Consider the following 22934-nt stretch of genomic DNA (forward strand, 5'->3'; position numbering starts at 1 on the left):
GCTTCCACTTGCAAAGATAGGGTCATATGTTCCTTCTCACTTTTCAGGATTCATAATAATTTACAAGGCTTAATTCATACTTTCTGAATGTTTTCACAAAGACAAAAGTAATAATGCAAACTGTAAGACAGTGGGATTAATTACTTTCACTTTACTATTGTTTGAAAACTTCCTACTACAGGAAGGTAATACAGAGTTTACGGTTCAGGGAAGGGACACAGATGAGACAAACTTGGGACAGCTGCACATTCCAAGAAAATTAAGTTTACAGTAAAACCACTATTCCAGTTGAAGAAATGGCATAAATAAATAACTTCGCATTTTGGTTTCAGCAAACTTGAAATACAATCTTACACTACAGGGAGCATACAGACCATAACCTATCCTATGTCCTTTGACAAAATCCCCAACAGCCATGACAAAATGACTGCACAAATAATTCAGCATTTTGGTCCTTCTTTTGTGTCAGGAATAATGTAGTGAAGATACAGCCAAAATGACAAAGATTGCTTTTGCTAACCATTTTCTGAAAACAGAGCAAGGTAGGAATTCATCTCCTTTAGAAGCTTAGGGCTTGTGAAAAATGGTTCCAATAATTGGACAAAAGGCAGGTGCAAAAATACACTATCAGAGGCAAGAAAAACAGAAAAATAACCCAAACAACTTTTATTAGATTTTGTGCATTACAAGATTAATCTTTCTGACAAAGTTGCAACAAAATAACTCCTACAAATTCTTTCTGGAAACTAAGGACAATGACAGCAATGCCTCAAACTAGGGGAATATGTCCACATCAACCAGAGTTCATCAGTGGAATGCTATGTTCAAAGATCCTCCTACACCCTTCTCCTCTGCTGGATACCAAGATATGTGTTTGCTTTTGAGGGTAGGGTGGACGCTTACTAATGCAGCAGCATTCACAGATTCTTGTGTGACTCAGAAAGATAAGGAGTCACTCCACTGAAGTCTATAATAGCTGTTCATTCATTACTTGGCCCTTTAACTGGGAAACTAGTTACCCTGAAAAAAGCTACCATATCTTGATAGGATTTAATAATTAAGATCCAAAGCAAAATTCTCAAATAAAGGCTTCATTTATCCCCGCTGCACTACAGAGAGCTTCCATCCTGTCAAGTCAGGACTTCAGTTACATGTTCCCAACTTGGCAGTGTGGAAGAGATGGATGGGAAATGTCCTCTCCGGCACAGTGAGTCCTCAAGAACTGAGAGCAAGAGTAAAAGAAAATGGACAAAAATGCAATCAAGATCCAGAATCTGTTTCTTTCCATACCCTAACCACACTTCCCAGAAGAGACTGCAGATCAGCTGACAGAAGCACTGACTGCCTCAAAGGTGACAATCACAGAAAGTGAGAGAGGCTGGGTGGTCAGCATAAGCAGCAACTTTCCATCACTGCAGTGGAAAGAATCAACCGATGTAAATCCTATGGAAGTCGTTTGCACCGAAGGCAGCATTGCACTTGGGACACTTGCGCTGCCGGGTGTCATAGCGTGTTTTCACACACTCAAAACAGAAGACATGAAAGCACTTCGTGAGCACAGCATCCTTTTTGCGCATGTTACAGCAGGGGCAAGTCAGGCGGGCCTGAAAGACAGAAACATTAACAGTGAGGGTCCACTGTGTTGCACTAGGTATGTTAAAAGATGACTGAAAATGAAGGTCCTTCCATTCCTCATAAGAAGGTGGTTCCTTCAATGCATGACAAGTCTACAATGCCAGAGTAGAAGAAAGAGATGTCAAATACTGAAAACATAACCACAGAGCCCTTTGACTAAAGTAGAATTAAAGAGGAAAGCTGATAGAGACGACTACTCACTTTGTAATCCTTGATTTCTTCCATCAATATCTCATCACAGTTGGGAACCATGTCAGGCTTCTTAGTCGTCTCCAGCTTCCTGCGTAACCTAGAAATATCTTCCTACATAAAGAGAAGAGACCACATAAATGAGCAGTATTGTCTCTGTCACAGCCTCTTCACGAACCAAAGAGAGCTAGCACCTAGCCAACAGAGCACCTGGCTAAGTCATTCAACTTATACTTTCATCCCTGATAGCCCAACAGATTTATGACAGATTACATTACTATCTGATACCACATGCATCATCAGGTATCAGTGGACAAAGCCTCAAAGAGCCAAGATCTGATGAAGTTGAAATCAAAGTGAAACTTTGAAAGTTTCAAAACTGAAATCTAAATGTAGTGCAGCTGGAACTCACTCCAAGCTCAGCATGTAAGCAGACAGACACCAAAGCAGACAGATATTGCACATGATGTACCTACCTCAGCCCTTTTGAAGTTGAACATCTCTTTCTCTCTAGTTACTCTGTTTTCCACTATCTCATCCTGGAAGTCATGTAACTTCTTCTGAGCCAGCTCTAGCTGGGCTTTCAGATCATCAGCAAGCTGGGCTGCATCCATGGCCTGAAGAAGAAAACCAATTTAGAAGTACAAAACATGGAAATAAGAGCTCTAGTGATTTCTAATCTCTCTACCTAGTGATCCAAGACTGCTCACAGAATAATACTCAGGTTGTTGGAGATCTATTTTGTTCTAATTTTGGCACTTCCAGATGGAATAACTGGAATTACTTACTAAACATTATTTCAACAGCAAAATAGCTTTTTATTAACAAGTTCTAATCATTTAGCTTCAACATTCCTCTCTGTAGAGCCAATCGCTGTCAAACTGCAATATACGTCACTTAGCAAAATAGTAATGACCACATAATTCTTGTTCAACTATTTTCATCCTTCCACCTTCTACACTTCCCTACTAAATTGTTTAGAAGCAGTTCTATTGCTAAACTAGACAGAACTACAAAACGTTTCTTTTGTAATAATTTTCTCTCTTCACCAGTTCTTTTATCAACCTCTACCTGTCCCTGCACCAATAATTCTGTTAGCCAAGTTCCTTCATAACCCCAGATTGTCATATTAAACACAAATGATCATGCTAAATACCCTTCATCTTCTCTTCACAGTGGTATTTCTGCTTTTCTTTCTGTCTGTTTGATTCCTGCATTTCTACTAAAGATTTAACAACAAACACAGCATCAACCATGAGTTAGTCTTACTTTACTTATAATAAACCTACTTCATTGTTATTAGACATTCGTTATAAGTCTTAACATTCCTCAGCTACCATTTTCCTTTTACACACCCTATGTTGCCCATAAAAGCTTTGACCCCAGTTAACTTCATCTGGCTGCTGCCTCTTCTTTCATGATAAGTTTGCTTTTAAAGGCACCTTAGTACAGGTCCCTAATCAGACTTGCACAGAAACACCTATCACCTGCTCCTCCTTGTGAAAGGAAACAACAGTCTAAAATACTTTAATCAGAACTCTCTTCAGGATCCCTCAGCTTTCTGGTATACTTGTCCAAAACCAGGGAATATCAGGCTCCAAAATACCAATGAGCTGGGAGCCTTTCATGCTTCCCACAAGACAAGTCTATCATAGAATCACAGAATAACCAGGAGCCGAGTCACTTTGTCATAGAAGGCGATCAGGTTAGTTTGGCAAGACCTGCCTTTTGTGAACCTGTGTTGACTGGGCCTGGTCACCCGGTTCTCTTGCATGTGCTTCATGATAGCACTCAAGATCACCTGCTCCATGACTTTCCCCAGCACTGAGGTCAGGCTGACAGGCCTGTAGTTCCCTGGATCCTCCCTGTGACCCTTCTTGTAGATGGGCACAACATCAGCCAGCCTCCAGTCCAGTGGAACTTCCCCAGTCTTCCAGGACAGTTGGAAGATGATGGAATCTTCCAATCCAAGAGGAAGCCAAGCAATCACTCACTTTGCGTTTGTTCATTTCCAGGGCCTGGGTTCGGAGACCTAGTTCTTTCTCGCCTGTTCCAATACTGCTTTGCAATAAGTGTTCCTTTTCCTCCAGCTTACGCACAACTTGCAGCTGGGCATCCACCTGGAAAGGGGAGAGCAGAGGTACAGAAGAGCTGAAATGCATACTCTGTCATAAAGCTGCAGGCAAAAACTATCCCTGCCTCCCCATCACTAAGGAGCTTGCCTTCTTCTCCCTGCACACAGACACACTAGCTGTATCCAGATCTCTCTGGTGAACGCTTTTAAAACCTAGCAGTCAAATACTTGCAACAAAGACCCTTTATCTTTTGGAAGATGGCTTATAGAATAGCCATAAGGCAGTGAACACTTCCAGCTTGCTCACATGGGTGGCAGAATATATTTGCAGAAGTACCATTACCAGAGGAAAGTGACTTCCCACTTCCCTTCTCCCTCCTGCTCTCCATAGCAGTGAAGCTGTAGGACATTTTACAATCACACAGCAGTCCCTTGTTTCTTACTAAGACGGATCCCTTTGAAGTCTGATGCAGCATGTGCAGCTAGGCTGATATGGGCAATATTCCCTCCTGTATTAATTATGGCAGGGATACAGTTAATTGTCTTCACAGCAGCTCACCTGGTGCTACATTGGATTTGCAACCAAAACAGCATCAATAACAAATTACTCTTTTAGCTACTCCTGTACAGTGCTTGCACAGCATCGAGACCTTCTGTGTCTCATGCTGCCCACCAGTAAGTAGGCTGAGAGTGCAAAAGAATTTGGAAGGGGACACAGCCAGAACAACTGACCCCAACTGACCAAAGGGATATTCCACACAATATGACATTGTGTTCAGCAATATAACCTGGTAGAAAGGAGGAAAGGGGGAAAATGTTCAGAGTTATGGTATCTGCCTTCAGAAGTAACCATTACATGTGATGAATCCCTGCTTTCCTGGAGATGGCTGAATACCTGCCAGCCGATGGGAAGTAGTGAATAAATTCTTTTTTTGCTTTGACTGTGCACACAACTTTTCTTTAACTATTAAACTATCTCAGCCCACCAGCTTTCTCATTCTTGCCTTTCTGATTCTCTCCCCTATCCTACTGTGGAGGTGCACATAGACAAATGTGTGGAGCTTTGCTGCCTACTACAGTTAACACAAAACACCTCCACCTTCCCATCAGTTCTGTTGTCCTCTCGTTCTCCCTGGCTACCTGTGTCTTCAGCGTCAAAACTTGGTCTGCCAGCTCCTCCTTCTCCTCCTTCAGCAGCTTGTGGATCTGGTTGGACTTGATGCGTTCTGACATCAGCTTGAAGTTAGCATCATCCTTCTCCCGCAGCTGCTGCATCAGGCGGATGTTCTGCTCCTGCATGTCTTCAAAGGCTTGGCCTGTGACATCCATTTCTGACAGCAGGGCCTCCTCCTCCTGCAAACGAACCACAGGCTCTGGCAAAACTGCCCCCCTGTGCCCCCTACAATGATCCTGAACATTTTACTCAAAGACACCAGAACTAGCACAGATGAAGGAAGATAGTTCTGAGTATCACTGAACAGCAACCAGAAAAAGGTGCTCCTGCTAAGTGTGCACCACAGCAGAAATGCCCTTACTTAGAAGATGTAGAAAAGAGATGGTCATCTCCACAAGCATTCACGGATTATGGCTTGTATGCTGGCAGTCAGCTGTGGCACAGTCACTACCAGAACTGGGTAGAAATTGCCTCACAGCTGGTTGAATAGCAGACATCTACACTAGGTCAAGAATTCTACAGGTGGACAACTCAACATCTTCAAACTAAGAAGCTGCCAAGCCCCTTGAAGTCACTTAGGCTACTTCAACATTAAAGGAGTAAGCGACAAGATAGAACAGTCTTGTTCTTTGTGGAAAAGAATCCGAATTCTAAAGAAGTATATGTGAAGTCACTTGCCTGCCTCTCCTCTACTAAGGTGGGTCTCTTATCATTAGATAAAGCCTTTTTTCATGGAAGAAAGTATGTCACATTACCATACGCATGTATTAATTATATGAATAGTGCAGACACTACTTTTCATAAGAAATTGCAACTTCCTCCACTAGAGGCTGATTTAGCCATCTCTCATCCATAAATAAACATTCTCCAGCACCCCACCATGAGCTCTGTGACACTCTGGTGCTGCAGAGCTTTTTGTTTGGTGGTATTTTTGGGGCTGGTTAAATCCTCCCCTTTCAACAAATGAGGATAAAACTCCTATCTCTGACACATACATAGACAGAAATTCCTTCTCTTGGGTCATTTTCCTGGTGGTAACCTGAAGACAGTTCCTTCCCCAATGCTCCAGCCAAGACAGAACTCATCAGAAACTTCTCACCTGCTTAGCCATGGCTAGTTTCTTCTGTAAGTACTCAATCTGTTCCTCTACTGCTCGGATCTTGCGGAGAGCATCCTCATCAGCCATCTTTTTACTCTCCTTTTTCTCTTTGTCTTCCAATTCTTTCACCCTCTGCCTCAGTTCTTCCAGCTATGGAAAGGATAAACAGAAATGATACTAACACAAGCATATGGCCTGAACATTGTTAAAAGTCCATCTTACCCACAATTATCTGAAACATTGGAGAAACTGCCTCCAAAGCACAGGAAAAAAATCCCATCTCGACAGGACAGCGTGTTACTGGCACATGGACCAATAAGATGGTCTGTAAGCTGAAGATCTTGAGTTCAAAACCTTTGAAAATTCTGTAGTATCTTTTATGAGAGTAGGAATATCAGTCTCTTGTAGTTCTATATGTAGCAGTATGCAGACAGAAAACATCTGTTCCTTTAGGTGTATCTGGTCACAGACCTTTTCCAATGCAGACAGGGACAACAAGAAAAGAAGGAAGCAATACAGAAAGCATACAAGGACACAAACCTGACAGGCAAATGATAATGGAAACAGAGATGATAATCAAACCTGGTCATGCTAATCGATAGGAGTGTGCGAATGCTTATTCCAGCAAGGTTATCTCACTATGAACCCTCTCAATTTGGAAACTAAGGGGGTGAGGAGAGAAGAAGGAAACAGGAAACAAAATATGCACAGACACAAACCTGACAGAAAAACCTGGGAGACAAAGATAAGAAGCAAACCTTCCCTGTCACAACAACCAATAGGCTACCAAGACACTACAGGTCCACTTTGCAGCTGATAAGGCTGTAAACCAGGGGTAGATCCTGGACTGGGAGAGCTGTGGGAGTTGACAAAGCTGTACAAACCCAAGAGAGAGATGCAGGGAAAGGATACCAAGGGTTGACAAACTAGGATTGGACAAGGAAGAATATAAAAGGAGCCAACCACGTGTAAAATGCGGGCCATCAGCATACACTTGTCTGGATCAGCCCTGCGCATGATCACTGCAGCCCATCTTATCTACTTATATCTTCTTATTAAATATTTTCTTAACTACTTCTGCCTGTCAACCCAGAGAGTGTTATGTATGTGCCTCCACTAGTGACCTTCTACCAGCTAAAGAGGAGGAAGTGGACTTGCTTGTCTATACTTATGTTTTATTTGAGTCCTCTTTGTACCTGCTGTTGAAGGCAGTACCTTGTCTGCGGCAGTCTGACTGGCCAAGTCTATGTCCTCTGTATGTGTACTACCCTGGGACATGTGCTCAGCTTTGCTACTGGCTGAGTCCGCCACTGAGAGAGCAGCAGCAATATCCCTAAGCCTAGGCAAAGGGATCACCCCTTCCCAGAAGAGGACATACCAAAGTCTTCCTGCTCATCTCCAGATTATTCCAACCTCTCTTATGTGGCAAAGATAAGAAGACAAACAACCTCCACTTTGGAAGACAAAACCAACATAGTTCGAGTGCAAAATATCCAAAAAGAAGTTTTAAGTAACATGCTAAAGAGAAAAAGGGAAGCAAAATTATATTCACCTCAGCTTTTGCCTTCTTCTCAGCTGCCATCAGCTGCACTTTGTCTCTCTGCTCTTTAGGGGCAGAACGGTACATATCTAGCAACAGCTTCATCTCCTTCTGGCTCTCCTGGGCCTTCCTGTAGAGAGGGAGATACAAAACAGTGAGAACATAGCAGGAAACATAGCTGTTACGTATCCAGCATGAGAGTCAGAGCAATATCCTCTGCATCTCCCACATGGCATGCAATCCTCCATGGCTCATATTGCCCTTGTAATGTACAGCCAAGGAGTACAGGCTAGAGGCTGAAAAGAAACATGTTCAGTCACGCGTGCCTTGAAAAGCCAAGAGAAGTGGGGTAGAGAGGAAACAGTACCATAATGGTAAGTAAGAAACTATCCATCTCTGTTTTGGTACTGAGGCAAGACAGGAAAGGCAACTGTGTCCCTTATTAATAACCAGGGTTGTAAAGCTTTAATTCACGCTTTAGGCTGTCTTGGGATAAATGTTATGACTTTGTCCAAGCCATAAGAACACACGGAGCATGCCAGAAACCTCTCACTTCGCTGCAGTGACGTTAATCTCATAAAAGCACGCTAGACGTCACCTCACACAAACACCTCAGTTTGGGTACTACTAAACAGGAAATGGAAGAACAACAACGCTTACTTGAGCTCAGCCTTCAGCTGCTTGATCGCTTCAGCCTCCTTCTTTCTTCCATCTTCATGCTTCCCTTTCTCCTTCTCTTTGGACTCTCTCTCCTTCTCAGATTCCTTCTGCTTCTGCTTTTCCCGCTCTCGTTCCTTTTCTTTTTCTTTTTCCTTCTCTTTCTCTCGCTCTCTCTCTTTCTCTTTTTCCTTCTCTCGTTCCCTCTCCCTCTCCCGTCTCTCTCTCTCCCGTTCCTCTTCATCTCGCCTGGCCTTCATTTCATTAACATCTTCAGAAGCAGCCTTGGGGACAGACACTTGTGCAGAAGAATCATCGGGTTCCTGCTTGACCTCTGGAGGTTCCTCCTTTGTCTCTTCAGTGCTGGACTGCGATTGTAAGAGAGCACTACCACTGCGAGAGCGGATCTGTCATAGAATAGAAAGAAGACACGAAGAAAATACACCATTAGATTCCTATCCAGAAAGGTACCTTATTGCTCTTCCCATTTCCATCCAGACCCATGCTTGCATCCCCCCTTCATAATTGCTACTACTTTTCAGGGAGCACTATACAGCTACAAAGGAAAACCATTTATTTGGCAAGTGGAAGCAGTACAGTGCAGAGCTCTGTCGAAAATTACATTGCACCTCACATGCCATTTCAGAAAGGCTGATATAGCAGGCAAGGGTATCAGCATTCCCCCTTCTCCTGAGCACTTCCTGCTCTTTTTGGTATTTGCTTCTCTGATACCTTGCTCAAGTCAGACTGAGCCTCTCTCAGTTTGCGCTTGTATCTTAACACCTCTCCCTTCAGCTGGTGGTTGTGATTTTGGAGGCTGCTGATAAGATGACGCATCTCACGATTAATTGGGCCTACAAAAATAGAAACACAATTGTAACAAATCACACTTTTCCCAACCTTCTGTGAAGACTTTCATGGAGATGGAGAATAAGCTAACCTACAATGACAAAGAACCAAAATAAAAGTACTATCATTCGGCCACACAACAGAGCAACACAATTGCAGGAAAATCAAGCCAACTTTACATGCAACCGTAAGTCTTCGCTATTTCCCAGTTCTAATTTTGCCTTAACATTACATTTTTCTCCATTTTCCTAAGGCAAGTGCATCATGCTACAAAAAACCTCCCATGATTTATATGCTACTTTAGAAATAACTTACTAATTTCTTCTGATGAGATTTGAAAATTACTGGTTTCCTATCCAGGTTGTCATTCCAGGCTTGTAAACAAATTGCCCACATAAATATTTTTTAAGAATGCAAAATCTTCCATCATAAACCAAATTATTAGCAAAATGTTCGTATTTTGCAACATATAAAAGGAAATCAGACAACATGGAACTGTCTTCCCACAAAGTAAGTGAAAAGCTTTGTTGTTTGAGACAAGAGATCTGCCAGAACAAGTATTTAACAAAAACAAAGAATAAAATCAGGTGTTTTACTGAAATACAGCTTTTAACAGGCATTTGGGAGGGCTGCGTGTGTGTTTGTTTTTAAGTACAGCATAAAACTCCATACCTGCTTGTTCATTAGCAGCAAGTGTCTGTTCAAACTCTATCCTCAACATCTCATATTCTTTGCGGACCTGTGCCAGAGTGTCCTCTAGCTGAATAACCTCTGTGCGTAGTTTCTTGTGAAGGCTGACCTCATCTCTCTGAGGAGTAAGAAGAAGACAGAACTAGGTGCTGTGACCCTGGAGTACATCTCACCTCATCAACATGAGGTACCAGAACAGATGATTGTTGCCAGGAAGATAAATTTCCTGAGCACTCCCAGAGCCACCCAGACCCAGCACTAGTGGTCAGTGGCATGACAATATTCCCCAGCCTGATGGAGCAGAGTTGCTACCTCGATCAGTTCCACCTGTCGCTGGTGGGTCGTACGGGTGCCATGAAGCAGAGTGCGGGCCTCATCAAGATGTGCCTTCAGCTGGAGACTCTCGTTATACAAAACAGAGAACTGGGACTGCATGCAGCGATATTCTGGGGTCTCCTTCACAGCCTCTTCCACTGCTCGTCGCAGCTCAACCTAGTCAAGACACAAGAAAACACCACAGTAAAAAAATTGATCTCCTTATCTTTGAAATCTGTTTTGCAATGTGGGAGAAAAGTGAATCAAGCTGCCATAAACACAGACGGAAGAGGAACTTGGACAGCATTGCTGTCAAGCAGATGCAAGTGATGTGCTTCAATACCACTGTAAAGCCTCTACCTTCTCTGTTGCCCTAGGCCGTTTCTCTTGCATAGTCACATGACAAGAGGTTTTGATTCTCAAGTTCTGCAATAGTTTCTCTCAAAGATGAACTTGGAAAACACGATATACCTTCTTAATGGATTTACTGTAAAATCCTAATTGCCTACATCAATGGACAGATAGAATACTATGACAGAAAAACAGAGAAAATACATGTGTAAGTACGCATTATGTTAGCTTTCAACTAGTAAAAGACAATGTCTGAAAGGAGAAGAAATGAGAGAAAGCAGCAGCACGGAATCTGAATTTTCCTTACAAAAACATTACCAACTGATTGTGACTACCAGCAGGGAAAGAGACACATATATACACACACAGTGCTTAACACAAATTAAGAGAAAAAGAAAGTTGTAAGCCAAGTGGAGTTTCTCTCAAAATAAACTCACATGGATAAACAGAATTTCGATGTACCTCAAGACAGTTTCTGGACTCTTATCTCTGAAATGTAGGTTATCAGCTCAGGCTTTTCTTTTAACAGGTTAACACTTACTGATTACTAAGATAAAAATTTACATTATTCTCTTTATCATATATTTACCTTCTATAGGCACAACTTTTTGCATTACCACCTTTTAAGACACAAGAAACTCATACTCTTTCCTATCTATCCATTCTACCACAGTAAGGTTCATTGACTTTTTGAACAGCTTAGCTACACAACTTCTTTGATTTTTTCAGTTCTGTGGTTCCACTTGCACAGGGCAAGGGAAAGGTGGTAAGAGGTTCCAATGCTTGTAAAGAAATAAAATTAGTTTCAACTAGACATCATTAAAATGTGCTGAATAGACAAGAATGGAAAACAGGAACTAAGAAACCACTACAATTTCCAACGATGACCACACGGTGTCACCAATGCACTGAACTGCAAGCGCAGGCCACACACTCGCCAATTGTACCTGGTACAAAACTTAACCCTGCTAAAAAACAAGCACAGAAGAAAACAGTACTAGCGAGGAGATACAGTACAGTAAGACAGAAGGCAACCAACCACAAAGAACACTTTCATCCTCAAACAGGTTCAGAGGTCTTACCTTGAGTTTTTCATTCTGTGTTGTTACTTCCTCAAGATCCTGGCGTAGTTCCTCCAACTCATTGAGCCGATTCCCAGCAAGCTCTTTATTCTCTTCCAGCTCTGCATTCATCTCCTCGAACTGTTGGGGACAAACTACTTGTAAATCCAAGTGTTAATGTGTCTATTGAGGTTACTAATAAAGTAGCTGTTTCTACATTAACAGAAATTACAGACTCAACAGTAAGTTAACATTACCAAGGCAGACAGAGTCTACCTCCATCAGGTCTGTTTCTTAAGCAGTAAACTTGTACGCAGACAAAACAGCTTGCCTAGAGTCTCTCAGGTTTGTGACAAACGAGGTATCTAAATTCTGTACTGATCTATGGCCCTATGCACAGGTTCTCCTTTACTCTTTTCTTCTCCTTGCCCACAACCAAGCCCTTGACATTACCTTGCGGGCATTAATAGTGATTGTGCCCCCATAAAGGCTGCTCCCAGCTCCATACACCTTATAGCCTTTGGAATTTACCTGCAAAAAAGTCAACGGATTTCATCAACATCCCATTAAATGCCAAGACTGCTGATATCGAAGACAAAAATGGCACACTACAGATTCTCACTTATTACACCAATGCACCATATGTCATACATAACTACATACATACTACTACACGTCATACAAAACTACACCCTTTTCTCTGGCTTTGTGGCAAAAAGGTTGGTGCTTACCCGTTCCAGAACATCTGCTAAGTGCCGGTTGAGCCTCTGCTCCCTCTTGCGTATCTTGTCAATATCCCACTGAAGGTCATCAATCATAGTCTCCAGAACAGACACCCGTGATTCTGCTGTCTCCACTCGCTCTTGCAGCTTGGAGAACTGCAATCAAATGAGTATTTCAGTCAGCACATTGAACAGAATCAACATTTTCCGAGACTGCTCAATATTCATTTTTCTCTTATTCATCATACCCCAGATTCATGTGCTTTCCACTTGTCTTTTGCTGCGGTGACACCTTTGCTCCACTATGGCCATTCAGACTTATCAAGGTGTGCAGCCTAATCAGCACACAGTGCAAATAAGCAAGAAATACATCCACCATTACAAAAAGGACACTCTTTAGCCATGATATTGAAAAAACAAAATTATGGTACAGCAGGCCTTTCAAAGAAAAACACAATGTTATGTAAAGAAGTTTAACAAGTTCTGACAATAATAACAGCTACCTCAAAGAGCTTTCACTAACAGAAATGGGCCTTTTACCTTAAAAATATAAACCTTTAGCTGCAGCAATCTGGAGTAAATGGATTAAGGTGCCACACACACTCTTTCCCTCTCTTCTATATGCTTAACACTACGTTAGCTCTCTGCAATGCAGCCAGAAGCAGCTGGGAGGGGAGCAGTGTTCTCTTAACTATTTTTTCCTCTTTATCATCTTTGCCTCAGATGTTTTGGCTGTATTTACTGCTCCCCCACTGTAGCAAACTGCAAAGCTTAACCCTGCATCTTTGCAGGTGATTCAACATCCCAATGTTATATACAGCATTCTTCACATAAATTTTTGAGAGTTGTTTAAAGCAGATGAGTCAGAAAAGATCTCAGAAAAGGATGTAAGATCTGGCCATTGAATAACCCACACTGGGATTTTTAATAATGTAAATGGTAAAACAACATACATGAAATTTAATAGAAGCAATCCAAGTGTGTGCTAAGACTAGAGTTAATGGGGCAAAAATACAGGAGTACAGGCAGAGACTGGATGAGCATCCCAGTGATTACTGTGGAAGACTCAAACAGGCTTCACTGAAATATAGAGGGTTAATCCTTCAGAATTTTAATAAAGCACTAGCCATCAGTAGAGTCAAGGATCATTCCTGGATATCCAAAAATATTTAAAATATTTGCATGACTGACAGGGAAGAACCTTACAAAGTATTACTGATGTATTTTTGTGTAGTTATTTTGTTTGTGTTATAGAATGGTGTGTACAGATTTATCATATTCAAAATCTACATTACTTAAAATGTTAAATGCATGTAAATTCCATAGAGAATATGACCACAAAAGTAAAAGAAAGTCAGCAATAATGCAGGAAAACCTGCCTTCAACTGTTGCCAAGATTTGGACTGAATTGGACTGAAAGATAGCATTACTGCATATGTAGCAAAGCAGTTTCTGGCTGGTCCAGCATTCAGTGTACACAATGTTACCTCTCTAAATTACACCTACCCTGAGGATCTTGATCTTAAAAATATTTGGAATGCCGTGTGATCAGTCAATACTGGCCACAATACTATGAGCAAATTATTTGACCTATGTAGGGGAGGGGCAAGTAAAAACTTCCTCAATATATATAACAGTAACAAACTCTTGAAGAAACTTTGCATCAAAACACCAAGCTGGAACATTACCAACCAAACATTTTTGGAGTGCATTGGTTACATTTGAATATAATGTGCCAATAAGAACTAAGTGATATTCAAATTAATTTATCTTGTTCCACCAATCTAACAATTTATCTTGCACATGGACCATTATGATTAATAGAAACAGATTGATATAATGGAAAAGAAAATCCTTATTTACTAACAGCCAAATTATGGCACTGTATCAACAAGATAAGTTGCTATCAAACATGGGTATGATTAACCAAAAACCTTTATCACACTCTGAAAAGGATATGTTTGTGTCACAATTACACTGCTCCAATTCCTTAAGGCAGTGCAAAATTTGTTGTTGAGGTCTAAGAAAAATATTACAAACGAAAAAGTAAACACACCTTTTAATTTATAATTCTTTGACTGTTAAGTTACCACTGTATAATTATAATGTGTTCTACTAGTTCCTTATCCTTTGAGGAAAAAATACCATTGCTTTCCTCTAAAAATGAGTACCAAAATTTGGGATTAGTATTCCAGGTTGGATGGCTTGCTTTAAGGAAATGTTTGTGAATCTAGTAGTCAAACATGGGAATGCTTCAATGATCACTTCTGAATATGACATGATCCCTGCTATCGAGGATAACTATCATGGCATTTGCCATAATGCTCCTCAATATTTTGAAATTTAATAGGCATACGAGTGACAAAGCCAACGGGTGGAAATGACATATCCCTCCCACCCTTGAAGCTGCTGAAGAAGGCTGCTGCTTTGCTGAGCCACAGGGTGGAAAGGGACAAGACAGAATTCTGGTGGCCACTCCACATCAGCAGCCACATCAAAGCCCACATGTGCAGCAAGGATGCATCGGGGAGAATGAGCTAGCCACTATGTCTCCGTCACTCATTTGCCTATCAGGATGACCAAACTGGCCTCTGGGCACCCTCCTGCCCCTGCATATCAGCACAGGTATGTAGAGTTACACCAGAGTCACAGAATAAAAGAATCAAAGGTGACCCTGAAAACAGAAGTATTAATAAGATTTATTAATAGAAACCAATATATGTTGTACTTGGATTACTAATGGATGTGGAAGCCATAAGTTTTGTGTGCTGGAAATGGCTCAGTGTACGACCCTGGAGTTTTCTTGGATCCCTACACTGGTTCAGGTTGCACTGGCAGGGGGGCCAAAGTGACCCACCATGACTCCTTACCAGTGGTGCCACTGGACAAAAGGTAAAGGAGATAAGGAGCTGGGCTGGCTGATACCCTAGATGTTATCACTCCAGAAGGGACTATAAGAGCATGAGAGGAGTGGGTCATAATTGGAGCACCCTCTGAACTGGTCTGAGACCCCCACTGACGTCAACATAACATCATGGATCCAATCAGTCCGAGCACCTGAGTGTCTGCAAAACTTCACCTGCAGCAACCTGGTGGGAACATTTAAAAAGGCTTTATCATTGAACTCCAGAAAGGTTGTATAGTCCCTCACAAACCCTTACAGGATGCTAATATTGGTCTAGACTTAAACTTATATTCTCAACTTAGAGTTGTAACCTTATAGGTGCGTGACAATGGTATAGCATCAAGCAACGCCAGCATTAACAGTTGTTAAGGGAACTGAAACCGCTGAAACAAACACTGCCTATAACATCAGCCAAGGGGACTTGGCTGGGATCATCTTGTAGTTAATGCTGTTACACTTTCATACATGATGCAGAGAAACTAAGGAAATCTAAATGCCGGTCTCTTGAAGTGTCTCAGATGTTTACACAAGCACCTCAGCACCACCTTACGACTTCCTCTGCTCTGATTTATTTTCAAATTAAACCCATTCAACTCACTGGTTTGGTTATACTCTTTCATTCAGTGATGTAACAAGCAAATCGACCCAAATCACACAGGAAATTTATGTACAATTCACACAAAAAACATCCTTTCCATAATCTTTCTTCAGAAGGCAACTAGCAAACCTTGTTGTTCCTGTCCCTCTTTAAGGCAGTAACCTGCTTTCCAAACTACAGTAACCAGAAATTATTCCAAGCACAGCCCCAAAGCAGTTTTCTTTTTCTCTCCTTTTTTTACCTCCTGAGACATGATTCGATGCTTCTCCTGAAGAACATCAGCCAGCTCCTGCAGCCGTCCATTTTCATGGGAGAGGTAGGTATTAAGCTCCAGGACTGCTTCCTCCATCAATGAAATATCTGAAAGATGCATGAAAAAAAGGAAATGAACAGAAATCAAGCAAGATTGCTTTTAATTCTTAAACAGCAAAGAGAGGAAAAAAGAAAACAAAACAGAAAACATCTGATTAACTTCTGCTTACTGTATCTCTCCAGCAAGTGGTTCCCAAGGGTCTGATCTCCAGCCACACCAAGCTGTGACTTGCATTCACAGAACAAAAGGCTCATACACCAGATGACAACTACAGCAACTGAGAAGAGGTTTACGCTGCCCTAATGCCAATGCTACAAGAGTTTCAGACTGCCAGCTACAAACAGTAATGCTTCGTGACACCAATGCTAGACTTGCTAGAGCCCTCTGATCAAACCATATAGAACACTCTGGACAGAATGCGAGTCAACGGTGAGTTGATATTCCACTCAAATTTTCATTCAAAAAAATTAAATTCTAACCTTAAGCTAAGGATTTTTTTCAGACTCACTTGACTGTAAATTCAAAGTGCTACATTAATTTTCAGAAGTCGGTCACTTTGCTTTCTTCTGCAGAACTCTGCTTCACGTTCAAAACTGACAGTTACACTAGGCAAACCAAGACGTTAGATGGCTACTATCTTGCTCAAAACTCCGTAGAAACAGAGGAGCTTGTTATTCCTACACCTTTTACTGAACTGTAAGTGTGATGTCCAACATCAGTTTGCAATACTGATTTCACTTCTTGCAAGCATGAAGCCTTTTACACAGTAACTGAGGGCAGCTGGGTGATAAGGCTCAAATGTAATCTGTAAATTCTGAGGTGCATGAACACGCTACTGGAAGAAACAAGTCCTTTCCTTCACCAAACACATTGAGCAAAGTTTTCAGCCTTCAAACACAGAGACAGTTATGATAGCCTTCTGGCATGCAGTACTAGTCTTTATTACGGGTTTTGGTTATTGACAGTCTGGAAAGCTAAGTTGTTTTATTTCAGAAGATAAAAGACCACAAGAAGGAGCAGGCCTTAACGCTTACAAAGCAGAATCTCATCTAAGCTGAGGGAAGATGAAGATTCTTGAGTATCAGCCAGGAATTGCCCATCTCGGTCATACCTCCACTATTCAGCTTGTGGGTCAGCACATCCACTTTCTCCTGCAGCTTGTCATACATTGTCACAATCTGGGCAACAGCACGGCGTGAGGACTCTACACGCTCCTGCAGCTGAGATTCTATCTCCTCACTAGTGCTGCTGGCTAGAGTGGCTAGGAAGGAGAATGCTGGCTCCAGTCCTTCACCTGGGAACAGAAAGAGGTGCGAAGAAAGTTAATGTGCTCTGGCAAGCAACATAGCACTAGTCTTCACAATCAGAGAGCCTCTGTCAGCCTTCAGAAAGGGACATGGAAATTGTCCATGGCTAGAACCCATCTTTTCCACTGTCCACAGCTAGGTGCCTCACCTCGTTCCCTCTCATCTTTGCGCTCCTGATTACTGTCCGAGTCTGGTTCTGGTTCTGGTACCACCAGCGCTTTTCTTTCTGACAAAAGGTCTCCAAGACCTTGATCCAGGTCAAAGCGTTTAAGGATGATTCGTATATTTTCATCAAACTGAATGATAAGACAGGCAAGGCAGAACAAAGAATGGATGTGAATAAAAGGAGTGCAGTGGAACAGAACAGTGTATATAAAATAACAACACATGTGCCTCACCTGATTCCAGTATCGATTGATAATCAGCAGAGAGGCATCATCAGTGGCCTGCCGACGCTCCAGCTTCTCAATGTGCTCCCGTAGCTCATCTTCAATGGCTTGCCGCTGGTCCAGCATCTCTGCTAGTTTCCGGTTCTTGGCCTGCAGGGTCCGGATGTCCATCTCCTCCTGTGCAAAAGCACAAGTCAGGGCATAGTCCACACAAGCCAGATCACTGGGATTATACAGAAGGCTAAGAGGTACTTTTGTTACCAGATGAAAAAAAAGCAAGAGGTCGAGTCGGGGTGTGCAAAGAAGACATACCGTTGAGGAAATGCCACCAAGCTTAATGGTCTCCACTGTGGTCCCCGAATCTTCAACCCCTGCTTTCTTCTCTGGAGGCGCAGAAGGGCCAGGGTCTCCAGCTGTCCGTTTATTGCCAATTCCAGACATAGTGGCTGGAGCATATAGACTCCTGTCTTCTCTAAGTTCTTCCTGTACATTAAAGTATACTATTAAATAAAAGCAGCAACCACATATACAAACAATTAACTCAATTTAAAGTTTTTAACATACTGACCCATCACAGTAACAGGATGTCCCAAACAGTACAGACCTTATAACTCAAAAGGTTTTGGAAAATACTAGTCAAATGTTAAGTCTTAGAAGACACCACTAGGAATAGCATGGCAAACAGCAAGCTGATGGGAAAAAAAAATCCACTGCTTTGCAATGTTAAAATGGGAGCACTGTACCTTATCACACTCTTTGGGAAAAAATCCTCATGCAGGTTCAGTCTCAGCTTTTTTGATCTGTCTTTGTACTAACAAAAATTATCCAGGTTAGACTTTAGCAGGTAATCGAGACTGTGTATATATGCCACCAGCTCACTTCACACCAGCCAAACTGTTCTTTTTATATCAGCATTCAAAGTCAGTTAAAGCAGAAGGCAGCAACACCTTGAAGATGACCCCTGTAAGAGATTTCATAGAGATCTTACAAATCCTAAGGAACTGAACGGGGATTCCAAGCCAAGGTTTGCCAAGAATACCGCTCCTCGAATCCTGTGTTCAGTTCTGGGTCCCTCACCACAAGAAGGATGTTGAGGCTCTGGAACGAGTCCAGAGAAGAGCAACGAAGCTGGTGAGGGGGCTGGAGAACAGGCCTTATGAGGAACAGCTGAGAGAGCTGGGGTTGTTTAGCCTGGAGAAGAGGAGGCTGAGGGGAGACCTCATTGCTCTCTATAACTACCTGAAAGGAGGTTGTAGAGAGGAGGGTGCTGGCATCTTCTCCCAAGTGACGGGAGATAGGACAAGAGGGAATGGCCTCAAGCTCCACCAGGGGAGGTTTAGGCTGGACATTAGGAAAAAAATTTTCACAGAAAGGGTCATTGGGCACTGGAACAGGCTGCCCAGGGAGGTGGTTGAGTCACCTTCCCTGGAGGTGTTTAAGGCACAGGTGGACAAGGTGCTAAGGGGCATGGTTTAGTGTTTGATAGGAATGGTTGGACTCGATGATCTGGTGGGTCTCTTCCAACCTGGTCATTCTATGATTCTAAGATGCATTTCAAGAGTTTCCCTGTGTATCAGGAGAGACATAGACATGTCTAAAGAGTATTTATCCCAAAGTTAACGCAATCTGGAAAGTTCTGGACTATTAGTTAACAGACTCACAGAACAGTTGAGGCTGGAAGGGATCTCTGAAGAGCACCTGCTCAGTGCTCCTGAATAAAGCAGGGTCAGACATTGCAGGTTGCCAAGGGCCTTCTCCAGTCAGCTTTCCAGTATTCCAAAGGCAGAAACTTAGCAATCTCTCTGGGCAACCTATCTCAGTATTTTATGAGATCAACATGTTTTTTTGTTATCTTTGAACAGCATTTCTTGTAGTTCCCAAAACTACTATTTGGTAAAATAATACCACAGAATGAATCACAGAATGGTTTGAGTTGGGAAACTGTGAAGATCACCTCGTTCCAACCTCTATGCCATGGGCAGGGACACCTCCCACCAGACAATATCTAGTCTAAATTGGTCCCTCTCCAGTTTACAGCCTTTCCCAGTAGTCCTATCACTACATGCCCTTGTAAGAAGTCCCTCCCCAGCTTTCTTGTATGCCCCTTTCACATACTGAAAAGTTGCTATAAGTTCTTCTCAAAGCCTTCTCTTCTCCAGGCTGAACCTCAACTCTCTCAGCCGGACTTCATATGGGAGCTGCTCTAGCTCTCTGATCATCTTTGTAGCCCTCCTCTAGACCCATTCCAACAGTTCCATATTCTTCCTATACTGAGGATTCTAGAACTAGACACAGTACTCCAACCTAATTACTACTACTAGTCCAACCTAGTAGTTTTCCAACCTAACGATTCTATAAAGATTCTACGATCACCTTCATGGCCTTCTTCTAAACCCCTTCCAACAGTTTCATATCCTTCTTATGTTGGGAATTCCAGAACTGGACACAGTATGCCAGGTGGGGTCTCACAAGAGAGAAGCAGAGGGGGAGAATCACCTCCCTCGACCTGCTGGCCATGCTCCTTCTGATGTACACTCTTCTCTCCCAAATAGGCCACACTGACTCATTGGAGACGGACTGTCTCCCCCACCAGTGACTCAGTTTTGTCTTAATTCCCCTCTTATGGTTAAAACCCTCTTATATGGAGATGAAAATATACCTCGGCACGGCACTCCCCACACCTACCACTGGCCAAAAGCCATCAACTCAGACAACTGCCAGTCACCTGCAGAGAACAAACACCTCCAGGTCCAGCACGGAGCATCCCCCTCAACAATCTGGAACAGGCTGCCCAGAGAGGTGGTAGAGTCACCTTCCCTGGAGGTGTTTAAGGGACATGTGGACAAGGTGCTGAGGGGCATGGTTTAGTGACTGACAGGAATGGTTGGACTTGATGATCCAGTGGGTCTTTTTCAACATGGTGATTCTATGATTCTATGAATCTGTGCCCAACAACCACCTCTGGGCCCTCTCATAGGGTTCTGGTACCTCTCGTCAAGGAAGCCCTTCAAAGCTCATCAACCAGCTTCCTACACACACCGTCTGCTCTCTACAACTTCAATTATTTTTTTTTTGTCCACAGCCCTTTGGAGCTCCCCAAACACCTTTGAGAATCATAGAATCAGAATCACCAGTCTGGAAAAGACTCCTGAGATCATTGAGTCCAACCATACCTATCTGCCACTAAACCATATCCTTCAGTACCTCATCTACCTGTTTGTTAAACACCTCTAGGGACAGTGAGTCAACCATCTCCCCAGGGCAGCCTGTTCCAGTACCCAATGACCCTTCTCGTGAAAAATCTTTTCCTAATGTCCAATCTGAACCTCCCCTGGCACAGCTTGAGGCCATTCCCTCTTGTCCTATCACCTGTCACTTGGGACATGAGACCAGCACCCACCTCTCTACAACCTCCTTTCAGGGAGTTGTAGGCAGTGGTAAGGCCTCCTCTTCTCAAGGCTAAACAACCCCAGTTCCCCCAGCCATTCCTCATAAGACTTGTTCTCCAGCCCCTTCACCGGCTTAGTTGCTCTCCTCTGGACACGCTCCAGAGCCTCAACATCCTTCTTTTAGCAAGAGGCCCAGAATTGAACACAGTATTCAAGGTGCAGCCTCACCAGTGCCAAGTACAGGGACAGAATCACGTCCTTGGACCTGCTGGCCATGCTGCCATTGGCCTTCCTGACCACCTGGGTACACTCCTGGATCACGTTCAGTTGGCTGTTAACCTACACTTCCCACCCCAGGTCCTTCTCCTCCAGGCAGTTTTCCAACCACTCTTCCCGCAGTCTGTAGCACTGCACAGGGTCGTTGTGTCCCAAGTGCAGGACCCGGCACTTGGCCTTGTTAAACCTCCTGCCATTGGTCTCAGCCCAGCGGTCCAGCCTGTTCAGATCCCTTTGCAGAGCCTCCCGACCCTCCAGCAGATCGACACCTTCTCCCAGCTTAGTGTTATCGGCGAACTTGCTAAGGGTGCACTCAACGCCTTCATCCAGCTCATTGATAAAGACATTGAATAGTGCTGGACCCAGCACGGAATCCTGTGGGACACCACTTGGGACCGGCCCCCAGCTAAAGCAGCCCACTCCAAACGCAGGGAGCTTGGGGACCAGCCCTAAACCCTGCCCCGTGTGCCCAGCGCGGACCCCGCGGTCCCGTCACCGCCGGCAGCCTCCGGCGGGCACCCCCCGCATTCCCAGCCCGTCCCTGTCCCCGGCCCCGCTCTCCCCACACAGACCCGCACCCGCACCCGGCCCGGCTGCCATACAGACCCGCGCCCCCGGCCCGTGCCCCCGCCCCCCAACCAGGGCCCAGGCCGCCTCCCCTCCCCGACTCCCGTCCCGCCCCCAGACTCGCACTCCCGTCCCCCCTCCCGACCCCTGCGTCCCCACCAAAGCCCTATCCCTCCCCTCCCCAGTCCCCCGTCCCTCCCCGTACCCGCGGCCGCGCCGCCTCACCGACCCCCGCCGCAGAAACAGGCCTCTCCGCGCTCCCTCCCGCCCGGCGGAAGCGCCCTCACCCGTCTTGGAGGCTCCTCTCCGCGCCGCTTGCCCTCGCCCGACATGGCGGCCGCGGTGACGCCACCGCCCGGACCCGAGCCTAAGATGGCCGAGCCGGGGGTGGGGCCGCCTCGCCACGGGCCGCGGGAGGGCGCTGCGGGCTGGGAGCCCGCGCGATGACTATCGCGTCGCATGAATCTGTCTTGTGTATCATGAGATAATATGCAGACAATCTCCAGGCATAGATGAAAAGCCGGAAGGAATAAACACTCTCTTAGAGTTTCAGGAATTTATTGATAGGCTTGGTTCAGCTTGTATCAGAATCAAGAAAGTGGCTTGTATGAGAAACGGGGTGGCCAGCAGGTCCGGGGAGGTGATTCTGCCCCTGTACTCGGCACTGGTGAGACCGCTCCTCGAATCCTGTGTTCAGTTCTGGGCCCCTCACCACAAGAAGGATGTTGAGGCTCTGGAGCGAGTCCAGAGAAGAGCAACCAAGCTGGTGAGGGGGCTGGAGAACAGGCCTTATGAGGAACAGCTGAGAGAGCTGGGGGTGTTTAGCCTGGAGAA

At 44.0% G+C, this 22934-nt stretch overlaps 1 protein-coding gene across 3 annotated transcripts; it reads right to left on the reverse strand.

Moving 5' to 3' along the window:
- Window positions 1–136: 136 nt before the first annotated feature.
- On the reverse strand, window positions 137–22461 carry RNF20 (ring finger protein 20). 3 transcript variants are annotated; one of them, XM_069880791.1, is made up of 21 exons: window positions 22330–22461; window positions 18612–18829; window positions 18181–18351; window positions 17878–18045; window positions 17628–17775; window positions 17284–17466; window positions 16101–16219; window positions 12366–12512; window positions 12088–12165; window positions 11656–11775; window positions 10220–10399; window positions 9890–10025; window positions 9101–9222; window positions 8372–8775; window positions 7724–7841; window positions 6172–6321; window positions 5039–5251; window positions 3819–3944; window positions 2301–2441; window positions 1837–1938; window positions 137–1604 (listed from the first exon to the last, which is right to left on the reverse strand). In XM_069880791.1, exons 3-21 carry the CDS (start codon window positions 18307–18309, stop codon window positions 1428–1430), a joined length of 2961 nt encoding a protein of 986 aa, XP_069736892.1. In that variant the 5' UTR covers window positions 18310–18351; window positions 18612–18829; window positions 22330–22461; the 3' UTR covers window positions 137–1427. The 3 variants fall into 3 exon arrangements, with proteins under 3 accessions (XP_069736892.1, XP_069736894.1, XP_069736893.1); XM_069880793.1 differs by lacking the exon at window positions 18612–18829 and having other exon boundaries at window positions 22330–22353; XM_069880792.1 differs by lacking the exon at window positions 22330–22461 and having other exon boundaries at window positions 18612–18876.
- Window positions 22462–22934: the final 473 nt, after the last annotated feature.

Source organism: Phaenicophaeus curvirostris, chromosome Z (genome assembly GCF_032191515.1).
Source record: "Phaenicophaeus curvirostris isolate KB17595 chromosome Z, BPBGC_Pcur_1.0, whole genome shotgun sequence".
Taxonomy (NCBI): domain Eukaryota; kingdom Metazoa; phylum Chordata; class Aves; order Cuculiformes; family Cuculidae; genus Phaenicophaeus; species Phaenicophaeus curvirostris.

What these genes read in the sequence shown, in the direction of transcription:
- RNF20 (XM_069880791.1), bottom strand. Translation starts at nt 18,309, where the DNA reads ATGTCTGGAATTGGCAATAAACGGACAGCTGGAGACCCTGGCCCTTCT. An exon ending in CACAGAATGAAAAACTCAAG is followed by an intron (nt 10,400 to 11,655) that starts GTAAGACCTCTG and finishes TGTCTTGACTAG; the next exon opens with GTTGAGCTGCGACGAGCAGT. An exon ending in TGGAAATGAACAAACGCAAA is followed by an intron (nt 2,442 to 3,818) that starts GTGAGTGATTGC and finishes TTTCTTCTTCAG; the next exon opens with GCCATGGATGCAGCCCAGCT.